The sequence below is a fragment of the Perca fluviatilis genome, chromosome 6 (genome assembly GCF_010015445.1).
Source record: "Perca fluviatilis chromosome 6, GENO_Pfluv_1.0, whole genome shotgun sequence".
NCBI lineage: Eukaryota > Metazoa > Chordata > Actinopteri > Perciformes > Percidae > Perca > Perca fluviatilis.
In genome coordinates, this window is record NC_053117.1 from 14,386,544 (window position 1) to 14,400,640 (window position 14,097).

Below are 14,097 nucleotides of genomic sequence, written 5' to 3' on the forward strand. Positions count from 1 at the left end.
CAGTGTTAATGAATACTGCTAACTTGTATATGTGTGTATATATATATATATTGTATATAGTATATATGTGTATATATGATATGTATATATATGTGTATATATGCATGTATATGTATGTATATTATGTATATGTGCATAGATATGTGTGTGTGTATATATATATATATGTGTATATATATATATATATATATGTATTGCATATGTGTTGCATATATATATATGTGTATATGTATTATATATGTATATATATATGTGTATGTATATATATATATATATATATATGTGTATTATGTATATATATGTGTATATATATATATGTGTGTGTATATATATATATATATGTGGTATGTATGTATATGTGTATATATATATATATATATGTATATATATTGTGTATATAGTATATATGTGTATATATATGTGTATATATATATGTGTGTATATTAATATATTGTGTATATATATATATGGTATATATGTGTGTATTATGTATATTATGGCATTATGTATATATATATGGTAATATATTATATATATATATATATGTGTGGTATATATATATTGTGTATATATATGTGATATGTATATAGTATAGTGATAGTATATATAAAAATATATATTGATATATATATGTGTATATTAGTATATGTGATTATTATATTATAAGTGTGGTGTATTATACATATAATTATACTTATAATGTAGTATTAGTAAATTATATAATATTAATATGTATATATATGATCACTTTGTATTTATCATTCCTAGATAAAATGTATACTTTTACTCCGTTATTTTTCCTAAGCATCTTCGTTACTCGTTACTAAAAAATAAAAATTAGAAGAAATTGTGCGCATCGCAATAAGGGAGGTTGGCGAATCACTGCTCCTAGATTGCGTTACGCACGCTTTGCACGCCGCGCGCTCGCATTTCAGCGCTTGTTTGTTGCTAAAGGAGGACGCACAACTGAAACCGCCATGGAAGCATGAGCACCTACAGGAGGACCTCCCGTTATCGTAGACGACCAGGCTCGACATAAGCAATGGCCCGATGGCCTGGGGCCAGTAAAAACGTATGTCGGGCTGGTTGCAGCCACAGTCACTGGTGTGTGCGTTTCTTCACGCAGCACCTGTACTGACTGGAAACGTTACCGAGGATTATTTACCGCCGATGGCGCAGATGAACTAACGCTACACTCGTTACTGTAAGTAGGTAGCCTACAACAAAACCTCCATGATTAAAGAGTCAATACTTATCAATAACCCACGTACCTGTTCTACAGGTAGAAACACGTAGAAACCGATATTACAGTCTGCGCTGTCCACTCTCGTCCACCGCGCTGTGCAAACCCAGCTCTGCTCTGCAAATAGCGACTTTACAAACGAGCTAAAGTGAAAGATGTCAGTTTGTAGTCTAATTGTTTGTCTTAATTTGCAACCAATCTTGAACTTTGGACAAACTCTTGTAAACGTAGCTGCTGTCTAAACGAGCCATCCTCTCCGCTGGAGGGTAAAGCTATGGATGTATTTTAAGACCAAAACAAATACATGTGGCTACTTAATATGCACGTGAATGACACGTTCTTCATTCTTGTCGATGTTGCCGGTTGTATTATTTAGCAACATAATTGTCTTATTTCAAATTAGGCATACAGGACTAATTTGAGATCATTCTCTAGTTAAGTAGCCTAACTAGTTATCATTATGGATTTTCCATGTTTTTAGGGGTTTGCTTACTAATGTAAAAAATAGCAAAATATATAGCATTAATTTAGTAAGAAAGTGAAAATATCAAACAAGATGATGGTATTAGGTATAATTTTATTTTCTTTATTTGAAAGGCCAGCCCCTGGAGTGTCTGCTTAAAAAAATTCTGGCCCTTGGAAAAATGTAGTTGATGACCTCTGGTCTAGCTTTGCTGCTAATGGCACAACATCCAGTGGCAGTGGCTAGCTGGTTAGAACCATTTTCTAAAGCATAGGTGCAGCGTATATTTTCCTGCTTTTTTGTCCTTTTCCAATCACACCTATGATATTTCTTTCAGGGCCAGTAAAAATGTAGAAGGGGCCAGCAAAACTCTGATCTACTGGCCCCGGGGGCCAGTGGGGATTTTTTTTTAATGTTGAGCCCTGCGACCACCCCGACGATAGTCATACACCCGTGTTGCAAGAAATGTTTCTGTACATTGATGTCAGCTCTAAAAATATGCTGTTTGTTCTTTGAACTTAAGCGAATTGCGCCTGAAAAGTCCTAGAAAAGAATGTTATTTTGATTTGATGTATGAGATTAAGAAGATATGGGAACCCTGAATATGCTTTATGCTTTACTATAAGAAAGACAATAAAAGTTCTAACCGCTTGCTTTTAAAAAAAAAATAAACTTTTACTTTTACTTCAAATACTTAAGTACATTAAATATCAGAAAATTACTTTTGATACTTAAGTACAGAATATATCAGATACTTTTAGACTTTTACTTAAGTAATATTCTAAAAGGTAACTTTCACTTCTACCAAAGTCTTTTTCTAGTACGGTACTTGTACTTTTACACAAGTATTGCTTTCTAGTACTTTATACAACACTGTGTGTATGTATATATATGTGTGTGTGTATGTATATATATATATGATTTAATTATTTGGCCTGCCCAACACAAAGAAAATGGCCTTATATAGTTATATTTCCACTAAAACCGCTATAAGGTACCACACAAAAATTCTGTTGATATTCATGTTTCAATGTTAGATAGTTGCAAACTGATTTTGGATATGTATGGTATGAAATACATATGGATTATATATTTTTTTAAAGTTTCCAATGTATGGCATTGTTTTTATGAAATTACCATTTTGCAAAGCTCTTGTTATTTGAGACTTTTGACTTGCTAGAATTACCTTGACTTATTTTATTTCCACTTGTTTCCTAAATTTGTATGAAGACAGTGATGGATAAAGGCACATATCAAATTGAAAAAGCCCAATTTCTGGTCCACACAGTTCAAATTTACGAACAGACTGCATTACCCAGAATCCTCAGCTCAAAACAGACATCACCAGCGGCACATGCATTAATCATGGCGGCCGCCGCTAAAAACATGGTTGCTGTTGACGATTCCAGCAGTAGTGACGATGAAGCGCTTAAAAGATGTCAGGAGGCAGTTTGGGACATACGAAGTGACAAGAACAAAGGTGAACGTTGTTTCTGTTGTGTTAGTAATGACAGACGTAGTGAACCTTTCTGTACAGACGGATATACTCCTGCAGAAATACGACATGAGCCTGGGAAGAAGTCCACCCCTAGCTAACACTTGTAATTCAGAAACACAGAGGTACTAACGTTAGTTGTAATTAAACGTTGGCTAAAGTTACGCGACCGTCAGGAATATACCTTTTTTTATTGGGACTTAGAGCTCATTAACTTGCTCTAACTTCTTGCACTTTAACGTTTATAGTCCAGTCAAACTCATTTGGACAGTGTTTTGTCAAATGCGTTTTACCTGTTGTTGATAACTGCTGCTTTCTGTGTTGGTTTTAGATGAGGACAGCAATGTGCAACAGTCAAAGCGGTAAGCCTTTTTGTCAACATAACCTCTATACCATTGTGGGAAGCTAATAAATAGTTTCTGGATCTCCACACACACAAGTAGCTTAACGTTATATAATTATCTTTTCAGCTTTCTACAATTAGGAAGTTGAAATAGTTAAAGTATCCTAGCTAAAGCTTTATATTTATTTATTTTTTTAGCAATGGGGGCAGGTCTGTCTGAACCACAACTGGACGTGTCCAATAACCTCTCAATAGTTCTACTTGTTGTTAAAGGTCCCATGACATGGTGCTCTTTGGATGCTTTTATATAGGCCTTAGTGGTCCCCTAATACTGTATCTGAAGTCTCTTTTATATAGGCCTTAGTGGTCCCCTAATACTGTATCTGAAGTCTCTTTTATATAGGCCTTAGTGGTCCCCTAATACTGTATCTGAAGTCTCTTTTATATAGGCCTTAGTGGTCCCCTAATACTGTATCTGAAGTCTCTTTTATATAGGCCTTAGTGGTCCCCTAATACTGTATCTGAAGTCTCTTTTATATAGGCCTTAGTGGTCCCCTAATACTGTATCTGAAGTCTCTTTTATATAGGCCTTAGTGGTCCCCTAATACTGTATCTGAAGTCTCTTTTATATAGGCCTTAGTGGTCCCCTAATACTGGATCTGAAGTCTCTTTTATATAGGCCTTAGCGGTCCCCTAATACTGGATCTGAAGTCTCTTTCCCGAAATTCTGCCTTGGTGCAGAATTACAGCCACTAGAGCCAGTCCCACAATGAGCTTTCCTTAGGATGTGCCATTTCTGTGTCTGTAGCTATTGAGGAGGAGAGGGGGGGGGCAAGGTGGAGGGTGGGGGTTTGGCCTTGACCAACTGCCACTTTGCTCGTTTGAAAGCCATGATGTCTCTCTTTCTCATGGGCAGCCCAAATTCTCTGGGTGGGTAAAGCAGAGAAAGGGAAGGTAACCTTCCAGATAGGCCCATCTGAGCTTTCATTTTCTCAAAGGCAGAGCAGGATACCCAGGGCTCGGTTTACACCTATTGCCATTTCTAGCCACTGGGGGACCATAGGCAGGCTGGGGGAATGCATATTAATGTTAAAAAATCTCATAAAGGGAAATTTTCATGCCATGGGACCTTTTTTAAATTGCAATGTGAGCGGCATGCATAATGTCGGCAGGATAATTTAAAAGGAAATCCCGACTACATTTTTTTATACAGCCCTATTTCTTATACCGTGGTGGCAGAAATTTTGCAGTAGTGGGCCGCCACTACAAAATTAACATAGAGGAAACGCTGTGTAATAGGTTTGAATATTGTCTTTCTGTGCAACAGTGTTGTTGTCGCTGACCATGACCACGATGGCAACGAGCTTCAGGTCACCAAAGGGTTTCAAATACACGTTGCTAAGAAGTTGGGACATCTGCTTGACAGGTAAGTATTGACTTTGTAGGGAAGTTTGGCATTTGAATACAATAATCTCATAATTCATGCACATATATTTACACCTGACTTCTGATGTGCCTGTTACTGCCAGTTCCATTACAGAGATGGAGACTGAAACTTTATCCTGTGTGAAATCAGCTAAATGTGGTGGTGATGATAATGATGATGATGATGATGATGAAGGTGAAGTTTCTCTTTTTTTTTTCTTAGCTCTTTTTTTTTTGTACTTGCTGCTTTTCTGGGAATTCTGCTATTATGTCTTTCAATGCACACCTATCCACATATTTTTGTTCCTTTTTTTTGTAGGATTCCGTCTGTTTTCTACGTCAGTCCCGGGACAGAAAGCTGATGATCCTCCGGCCCCTGTGAGGCGTCGGCCCGTACCCAGCTCAAGGTTCTTATTGTTGAGTTTTTAAAGAACTCTGATTCGTTTGTGTAGTCCTTAACATTCTACATCCCTCTGTTGGCCACAGTGACAGCGACAGTGAGATGGAAACACGGCTGAGGGAGGCAGCGGTGTCTGTCAAAGATCTCTTACACACATCGTCACTGCCCTCTACTCTCTCCACTCCCTCGACAGAGCTTCCCTGCTCTGAAAAAGTAAAGAAAAAGACGAAAGCGGCAGAGGGAGAGGAGAACCATGTTAAGAAGAAAAAAAAGAGGAAACCGACTCATGAAGAGAGTGAGCAGGTGGACTCTGCAGGTTCTCCTCTTAATGCTCAAAGAAATGGTGAGCCCAGGACCTCAGAGCAGGAACACACGCAGGTCAAAGTGAAACGGAAAAAGAAAAAGAAGCGAGAATTACACCCAGAGGAAGAAGCTTTGAACTGAATTTCCTCTTGACTAATCTTTCACTGTTTCGGGGATGTTTGTTTGTTATCCAGTCTGCCATAGTTCGTTACAAGCTTGTAATATATTTCCCGAAAACGTTTTGAGTATATTTTTAGGAAGCCACATGTTTCAGAGCATGCGGCAAATACACAACAGTAAATGCATCTAAAATGTGTAAACAAAACCCCCCCCCCCCTTTTTTTTTCATTAAAAATCTTTTCATATCATTGCTCGTGGTTATTCTTGAAATAGTCTTTACTTTGTCATTAAGAAAGGCATTTCAAGGCAGTGACATAAAAAAATGCATGCAACATGCGGTTTACAAGTTTCAACTTAATATACAATCTCAGGATCATACTAAACATTTTTATAAAAATACATGCCGGTGTTGATTTTTCACATGGATTGTTTTATCAAAAGTGAATCTCCTCTAATGTTGTTCGTGTTACAGTGGTACAGAGTTTCCGAGAGTCTTTGAAGCATCAAAGCTGAATCGACCCTGTGGCCCCTGACTCCAGGTATCTTCTGGAAACTTAGACCAGAGGTAGCTGTCCATCCAAAACCCCCTGAGTCCAGCTGATTGTGCCAGAGCAGTTCTACTGTGCAGTAGAGACCATTTGTGTAGGGATGTAAGAGCTCATGTCTGTTGGCGAAGGTGAGAGCAGGTGAGACTGTTGACTTTCTGTGGCCTGAGAAGCAGGATACAGCTCTAGGCTCTCGGAGGAAGCTGTTGACAAAAAAAAAAAGAGATAATAGAAATTTTCATCTGGGCTGGAAAGCTTTTGACACAATGAACTTCTTTCCAGCACAGAGGCAGAGAAACCATAGGTTATATGATCTTTGATCAAATTGTCATCTGTGTGGTGTTGAGGCTGCGTAGCAGGGGTTTACTGGGTTACTGCCCATGTAGGTAGACAAGGCAATAAGGGTGCGAACACACTGGCCTGTCCCTAAAATCAGACAGTCAACATACAGTTTCTGTTAAGTAAAATGTTAAAACTGTTAGGAATTATTACATACAGAAAGTGTAAGAATACTGGGACGTCAATCGCACAAGACGAGGGCTCAATCACACACTTCATGAATTCGGTATTAACACCCAACTGGATGTTTGCACGCTGTAGAAAGTGCTACTGAAATGTAGCTATGATGGGGAACAAGGAAACTTCATTAAAGCAAGGGAAAACTATTATTACATTAGGCATTCTGCTTGGGAAGACATTGTGGAATGTATACAGTCTTTCAGATAACTACTTAAAAGAAAACGGCTTTGCAATGATCGTTTTATTTCATTGGTTTGGGTTATTTCTTTGCCTATCCATTGCTCTAATACCTGTAAACTGTTTTGTGACGTGACGATAAAACCCTGACAGATTATTTTATCTCGGATGCTGCAGTTGTGCCATTATAAAAAAAAAAAACGTTGAATGCACTGAATTTATTTTACTCCTACGAGGATGCATGCATGAATGGGAAATACACTTTCTTGCTAAGAGTTAGACGAAAGGATGGATACCACTCCCATGTCTGATTGTAAAATATGTAGCTGGAGTCAGCAGCCACTTATCATAGACTGAAAACAAGGGGACACATCTCTGTCCAAAGGGATATCTTGTTTAATCTGTACAAAAACAGAATAGAGTAAAATGATAGGCGGACTATTTTTTTTTTTAGCTGGGAGCAGGGATTTCCAGAGGTTGTAGTCAGCGTGGGGGTTGCTCCGCAACCAGCTGAGCTCATCTAACTGGCAGATTCAAATTGAACTCTCATAACTCTCGACCAGAAAGCAAATAAATGTATTTCTCGAAATGTTGAACTACTCTTTTGAAATCTTCCCAAGTGGCACTTCAACAACTACAATTTCTCAAATTCATCTAATCGGATTATTAAGCCCAGCATGATTGATTGTGTCATGCTGAATCATGGCAAACGTGGCTCTGAAATTGTCAAAAAATCAATCTATCTATGTATGTTTGTGTAAGTAGACATGACGTCAGTCCGAAGATGCTGCAGTAGGATGTCGAGGACGACGAGTAAACCCGCGTGTACCTGGCACAGGTGTGTGCGGCTGCAGGTGGAGAGAGTCTTCTTGTAGGGCTCGATCCGTCTGTTCCTCAGGATCTGCTGTTAGATTCTACCCCAAAACAAACATCAAAAGACAGTTTTTTACCTGGTCAGGATTATAACTGGCAGTATATCGATATTATATGGATATCGTGATATGAGACTAGATATCATCTTAGATTTTGGATATTGTAATATGACATAAGTGTCGTCTATTCCTGGTTTTAAAGGCTGCATTACAGTAAAGTGATGTCATTTTCTGAACTTACCAGACTGTTGTAACTCTTCTATTATTTGCCTCTACCCACTTAGTCATTATATCCACATTACGGATGATTATTTATCATAAATCTCATTGTGTAAATATTTTGTGAAAGCACCGACAGTCCACACTACAATATCGTTGCGGTATCGATATTGAGGTATTTGGTCAAAAATATCGTGATATTTGATTTTCTCCATATCGCCCAGCCCTAGTCAGGATTATTTGTGCCTCAACAGAACAACCCAGCCGTCCGAGCCAGTTACCTGTCTGACAGCAGTGAGGCTGGTCAGCGTCCCCAGGCTGCCGCTGTCAGCGATGACCATGGCTTGAGACAGCAGACTGGACGAATGGTACTGGGGCGAATCAAACTTGTTGTACACTGTAATGAGGAACAACATGAATCTTTGCTCAACATAACATGTTAAACTTACGTCAGTTTGTTGCTGTGGCCTTACTGTGACATGGCAGCTGCGCCATGGTCGCCATGAAGGGACTGGCACCCATGTGACTCTGGAGATGGTGTGATAACGGCTGCTGGGGAGAGCCGTGAAGCTGCTGCTGGAATGAGATTGGCTGGAGAGTGGTGAAACCGCCCCCGACATTGTTGATAACAGGCACGGTCTGAGACTGCGTGGAGGCTAAACCTGGGAATCAAAAGACATTATTGTTCTCTGAATTATTCTTTTCATTCTTACACAGAAAAGAGAGGGAACTAGAGAGAGGCGATGTTACCGATGAGAAGTGAGGACTCCCCCAGGCTCATGACGCTGGGCAGGGAGGCCATGATGAGGCCCTGGGAGGAGGTGGGGGACGCAGACAGACTGTGCAGCGAGGTCAGAGTGCTTACTGGGGGCAGTGGGCCACCGCTGGACACCTGAGACCAGAGGACGGCACGGTCACGATGGCAGCAGTGCATACAGGTAGTCTACAACAGTGGCTCCCACAACCTTTTTCACGTCAAGGACCCCCTAAACTGACGCAAATGACACCACGGTCCCCCTTTTAATAAGATTTTGTCCCAGGGTCCTCTGTCTGATCGGAGTTTTGCTTTTAGATGTATTATTTTTTTGTGATTAACAATTTTTATTTTTGACACAAGACACAAAACGTACAATTTGCAACATGAACATCTTCATCACCACTCACCCAGACCAAAAAAATCAAGAACAGATGACACAGCAACTACAATATTCAAGACCATACAACAAAATAACACAATAGACAATAAACCATAGACCAAGTAAACACACGTATAAATGAAAACACCATAAGCCCATCATACACGTCTCTGCCCAGCACAAAGCTTCTTAGGAGCCCTCCAGAAAGCTCAGGTACTTTCCAAACGCCGCCACCCTAGCCATCTCACAAGCCCACTCCTGGATTGAAGGCACCCCTTCATTCCTCCATCCTCTTAGAAGAATCTGTCTGGCTATCATTAAACTAGTTTGGACCCAACTTCTAATGTGCTTTTCTATTCTGTTTAGGATTGACCCACTTTTAGATGTATTATTAAAGAAAGTGTATGAAACCCATGACCACTGGTCTAAAATATCAACACAGACAATGACACATGCTCTCACCAGCTTGTGGTTCTGTGTCTCGAGGAGTGTGTGGCTGGGCTCCAGCTGAATGGGGCTGACCACCAGACGTCCCACTCTCTCTCCTGCGCTTCCTCTGGCTGAGCTCACGCTTTCGCACAGGATCTGCTGGCTGTATTTCACCCCTGGAAAACAAGAAGTCAGGCCCCAATACACTAACGGGGTTCATATTTTACACATTAAACACATGCATGGGTTGATGGCTCCAAATTGCAGTATGAGGCAACTGAGAAATATGAGTATGGGTACTAGAACCAGTACAGTCATGTCTACAAGAGTGCGGTGGACTGTTATTTGTTTTTACACTAAGGGATCAAAAGCGAGGAGAAAATCTTAAGATCTGGCCTAGACAAGTTGAACTTTGTCTCGACAGAGCACTCGCTCGCTTCCTCTTCCAGGAGGCAGTTTCGATTTCACTCTTGAATTTTAATTTCTCACTCGTCAAGCTTGCCTGTACATTGTTAGGGTATTACCATGCTCAGGGCTCGGTGGGAGGTTGGGGTGAGAAGAGGAGGCAGACTGGTTGGTAAAAGGTGTGTCGAGAGCCAGTTTGTGACGGAAAGCCTCCTCTTTGCGGCGGTTGGCGAACCAGTTGTACACGCGGACCTCGGTAACCAGGTTGGAGCCCAGGCCAGCAAGCTGGGAGGGGGACACCCCCCTCTGATGACACTCTGCCCTGAGGGAGGAAGAGCACAGAGACACGGCTTTACATTTTGAAGGCAGACACTGTGTTGGTTACCTAAATCACTATTTCACCAAAGGATTTTAGAGATGCTCTGAAAACCTTTGTGAGCTTGACCAATCACCTACAGGTTGTACCTCCAGACAGACCTACCAGGGAAACAGGTGGTTTTGGCAGTGTCATGTGATCAGATATTGGGGCAAGTTGACCAGAAGAACACTGTAAGAATGTTTACGCCAATCTGCCTCCACTTACTTAAAAGGCTCAGCAATCATTTGTTTTGGATGGATTTGGTTATAAGGAGAATATGTACGATCAGATAACAAGCTTTTAGTGGCTTTAATAATCATAATACAAAGCTTGACCTCACTGATCCGGCCCGTGATTTGGGTCTCATTGGGCCAAAGTGACACATGTCTCACCTGTTACAATCCTCCACTAACCCCTCTCTCTCCTCCTTGCTAGGGTTCTTCTGTCGTTCGTAGGCGTGGAAAAGGATCTGCAGGGACGCTGGACCCCATTTGAACCTGTTCCTCCGTCCTTTCTTAGACTCCTCTCCTTGCTCCTCCGCAGAGCCAAGGCCATGTTTGGCGTTGGTAAATTCTGAAAGGTGAACGGTCATTTTTTTTCTCTCTCTCTTTCAGTCTCACACTCTTAGAGAACTGCTATTTGATGCGTGTTTGAAAGCCGAAAATAGGACTTTTGCAGCTCCACAGCTGCTGGTGTACTCACGCTGGCTGATCTCGCCTCGCTTCTTGACGTACCAGGTGTACAGAGACGCTCTCTTCTGGTTCTTCATGGGCGTGCCTTTGTTGAGGTGCTGGGAGAGATGGGACTGGTTGAGTCCGGTGGACTCCACCACCTCTCTCTGAGGGAGGTTGTGCTGCTGCATGTAGCTTTTCACCATTTTAGCAACGTGCCAGGGGTCCTCCCTATTAGACAAAGACATCACTTTTGTGTGTACCTGCAAACCTTACATTGTTGGCAAAAAAGTGAGCGTTTTTACACTGAAAGAGAGAGAAAAGATAAAGGACTACATTAACGCTCAAAGGTTTTCTCCCATTCAGTTGGCCCTCTTTCCTTCACAGTCCACTTCCAACTTATCATTCCTGCCAACTTTCTTTGACAAAAAAACAAGAGGGTGGATCAAAGGCGGAGGAATCTTGAATTTGGAAATCCGAAAAATCTGATTCAACACAGAGAAGTCCATGTAAACAGTTCAAGTAGAAAGTTTGGTTACAGTCATGGTTTACATGAAGGCATCTACATAAGAGTGACATGACACTGTCATGAACGTGTCATAAACGTTTATAAACAAGTCATAAACGTTTATGACATAACACGTCACGACAAGTGTCATTCGGTTTTTGTCATGACAAGTTAGGGTTAGCGATCATGTGTCATGACAGTGTCATGTGTCATGACAGTGTGTCATGAACTGTCATGTCACTCTTATGTAGATACCTTCAAGTAAAGTGTTACCCATTATTGTGTATGTTTGTATATTGGACAGAAATGTATCCCTTTTTTCCTTTCCCCAATATTTCTGGTTATTTCTAACAGTTAAACCGTTTCTAGAAAAGTGAGTAACAGTTTGCCACAACGTTAGACATAAAGCATGGTCACTCAGAGGGAAGTAGAGAGAGGCTTATTGACAGAGAGAGAGATAAGGGAAAGCACACAGGGGCAAAGTCCAGCCCGCTCAGATCACTGGAGGGGAAAAACATGTAGAATGGTTACGAAGCCGAGACACTTTCCAACTGTTGGTTCAGGAGCAGATAAAATACACAAAAAGTCAAAACTCCCTGACTTTACCAGATTCAGAACAGAAATTGTTTTTGACAATAAACTGCAATAAAATATGTTTTAAAGAGCTGCACAGCGAATATTTTAATACATCTCAGAAAAGCGACGCAGCGTTAATACAAATATCAGAAAACAGGTCAAAAAAAGATGTTGAACTATATCACTCGTGCCTTATGTAAACATAGCCTCAGATGACCAGCCCTGCTCCATTAATCTTCACCTAGAATGCATGTAGCTTATTTATTAAGAAATGGCCAGAGAATAATGATGAGGGTGGGTAATTAGTAACTAGCAAAGGAGGAAGCCTCTTTAAATTCGCCTCAGAAGCCAGATTGCAGAGGGAGAGAGACAGACAGAGAAGCAGGAGAAGGAGGGAGGATTTGGTAAAGAGAGAGGGGGTCCAGACCTTAAGAAGAAGAAAGGAAAAGAGGGGATGTTATCAGGTAAACTGTTGTTTGAACTCTCACTCTTAGTTTTGATATACAGGAACTGGAAGAGAAGAGGGGGAATCAAAAACAGCGTTGATGACGTGGTCAAGGCACTTTTCCCAATTTTTACCTGATCCAGGTCCTACACAGGCACAGACACATTGCTGTGTGAGAATAGTGAGAGACTCAGGTGGTTTTGCTGTTGCCACGGAGCTTCCAGAGAAGTGCTGGGATCTACTTACTGCAGTAGCTGGTCAACTTCGGCCCTCAGTTTGGCCGCCTCCTCCGGGTGAAGCTTCTCCAGCTCTCGGAATATAGGCGGTGGGAAATCCATTTCTCCCTCCTCGGAGCTCTCTCCGTCCCCCCTCTCTCTTCTCTCGGCGCCAGCATTCGCCCTGTCTCGCTCCAGTTCCCCCATGGCTTGGACCAGGATGTCCCGGGACAGTCCAGATCCCAGCAGGGCCCAGATCAGCTGCTCCTGAAGGGCAGTCAAACTGCTCGGCCTCGCCATAGCTGCCCCGGGCTTCTCCTCTGCCCTGTCTTCCATTGCTCTGAAGGCTTACCTCGCTACCGCCTCGCAAACAAACACTGCTCTCGTGTGCGCCACCGCACTCAAATGACAGCCAGACAGGCAGCGTTGGGCCTCATATTTGTGGTCCCTCTTCAGCTTAAAAGAGCAAATACTTCCATTTTCCCTGTGTTGAATATCCTCCCGATGGGTCCGGAGCCGCCTGGTTTTAGCTCTCCACCTGCTGTTTTGCTTTCAAAGGTCAATTTTCTTTTTTTTAACCTTCCTGCTCTTCACCCCCTCTCCTTACATGCGCCCTGTGAACTTTGTCCCCACTCCCTCAGTTCCCAACAGTGACCAAAGTGCAATTTAAAAAACAATAAATAAACGTAAGGGGGATGTCAGTGTTGCATGCAGGGCTGCAGAGGCAACTGATCACCTCTCAAAGCAGACACAAAAAGACAAGTGAAAGAAAACACAACCGAAACGTCGCGTGGTCTATTTATTAATGGAGGTATTTCTGATTTCACAGTGAAACAGATTTTTGGGGGGGACACACAAAGAAGCTCTTCTTACCCTTTTGTTTGAATCATGAATATTCCTAACTCTGATGTTGAAGTATGTGGTTAAAACCAAGAAGTCATAATAGAGGCACAGAGCAACGTTAGTTTAAATGATCAGACACATGGTTTGATATGTCCTACGAGCCACTAGAGAGCGCCGTTGTGTCATGTTTACAGGACGTGTCCCTGTACCAAAGTTACTCCGCGTTAGGGGCTGTAGTGGCCCGCTGTGTCCACACAGTGTTTCTACACTGAGCACGAGTTCAGTCCCCCAGTAAGATAACAGCATTGTGACCGTTAAATCAGTATCCTTTTTAAAATCACTTCTGAAAATGACTTGAGTTTTGACTTGATTAACTTGGGTAATTAG

At 41.4% G+C, this 14,097-nt stretch overlaps 2 protein-coding genes across 4 annotated transcripts; one reads left to right on the forward strand and one right to left on the reverse strand.

The window, feature by feature from the left end:
• Positions 1-2,927: 2,927 nt before the first annotated feature.
• Positions 2,928-6,040, forward strand: c6h12orf43 (chromosome 6 C12orf43 homolog). Of its 2 annotated transcripts, none has more exons than XM_039802551.1 (6): positions 2,928-3,186; positions 3,533-3,563; positions 4,872-4,970; positions 5,074-5,165; positions 5,289-5,376; positions 5,456-6,040. In XM_039802551.1, exons 1-6 carry the CDS (start codon positions 2,931-2,933, stop codon positions 5,811-5,813), a joined length of 924 nt encoding a protein of 307 aa, XP_039658485.1. In that variant the 5' UTR covers positions 2,928-2,930; the 3' UTR covers positions 5,814-6,040. The 2 variants fall into 2 exon arrangements, with proteins under 2 accessions (XP_039658485.1, XP_039658486.1); XM_039802552.1 differs by having other exon boundaries at positions 3,021-3,186; positions 5,074-5,157; positions 5,287-5,376.
• Positions 6,041-6,063: 23 nt separating this feature from the next.
• hnf1a (HNF1 homeobox a) lies at positions 6,064-13,424 on the reverse strand. Of its 2 annotated transcripts, none has more exons than XM_039802545.1 (10): positions 12,899-13,424; positions 11,155-11,354; positions 10,845-11,025; positions 10,214-10,416; positions 9,723-9,895; positions 8,875-9,016; positions 8,598-8,786; positions 8,406-8,521; positions 7,863-7,947; positions 6,064-6,540 (listed from the first exon to the last, which is right to left on the reverse strand). In XM_039802545.1, exons 1-10 carry the CDS (start codon positions 13,201-13,203, stop codon positions 6,410-6,412), a joined length of 1,725 nt encoding a protein of 574 aa, XP_039658479.1. In that variant the 5' UTR covers positions 13,204-13,424; the 3' UTR covers positions 6,064-6,409. The 2 variants fall into 2 exon arrangements, with proteins under 2 accessions (XP_039658479.1, XP_039658480.1); XM_039802546.1 differs by having other exon boundaries at positions 6,065-6,540; positions 9,723-9,865.
• Positions 13,425-14,097: the final 673 nt, after the last annotated feature.

Bases quoted from the DNA above. Each gene is read 5' to 3' on its own strand.
- c6h12orf43 (XM_039802551.1), top strand. From the start codon at position 2,931: ATGAAGACAGTGATGGATAAAGGCACATATCAAATTGAAAAAGCCCAA. The intron at 3,564-4,871 runs GTAAGCCTTTTT...TCTGTGCAACAG, and splicing joins AATGTGCAACAGTCAAAGCG to TGTTGTTGTCGCTGACCATG. The intron at 5,377-5,455 runs GTTCTTATTGTT...TGTTGGCCACAG, and splicing joins CGGCCCGTACCCAGCTCAAG to TGACAGCGACAGTGAGATGG.
- hnf1a (XM_039802545.1), bottom strand. From the start codon at position 13,203: ATGGAAGACAGGGCAGAGGAGAAGCCCGGGGCAGCTATGGCGAGGCCG. The intron at 11,355-12,898 runs GTAAGTAGATCC...TTTGTCTAATAG, and splicing joins GAAGTTGACCAGCTACTGCA to GGAGGACCCCTGGCACGTTG. The intron at 8,787-8,874 runs GTAACATCGCCT...TTTGATTCCCAG, and splicing joins GGAGTCCTCACTTCTCATCG to GTTTAGCCTCCACGCAGTCT.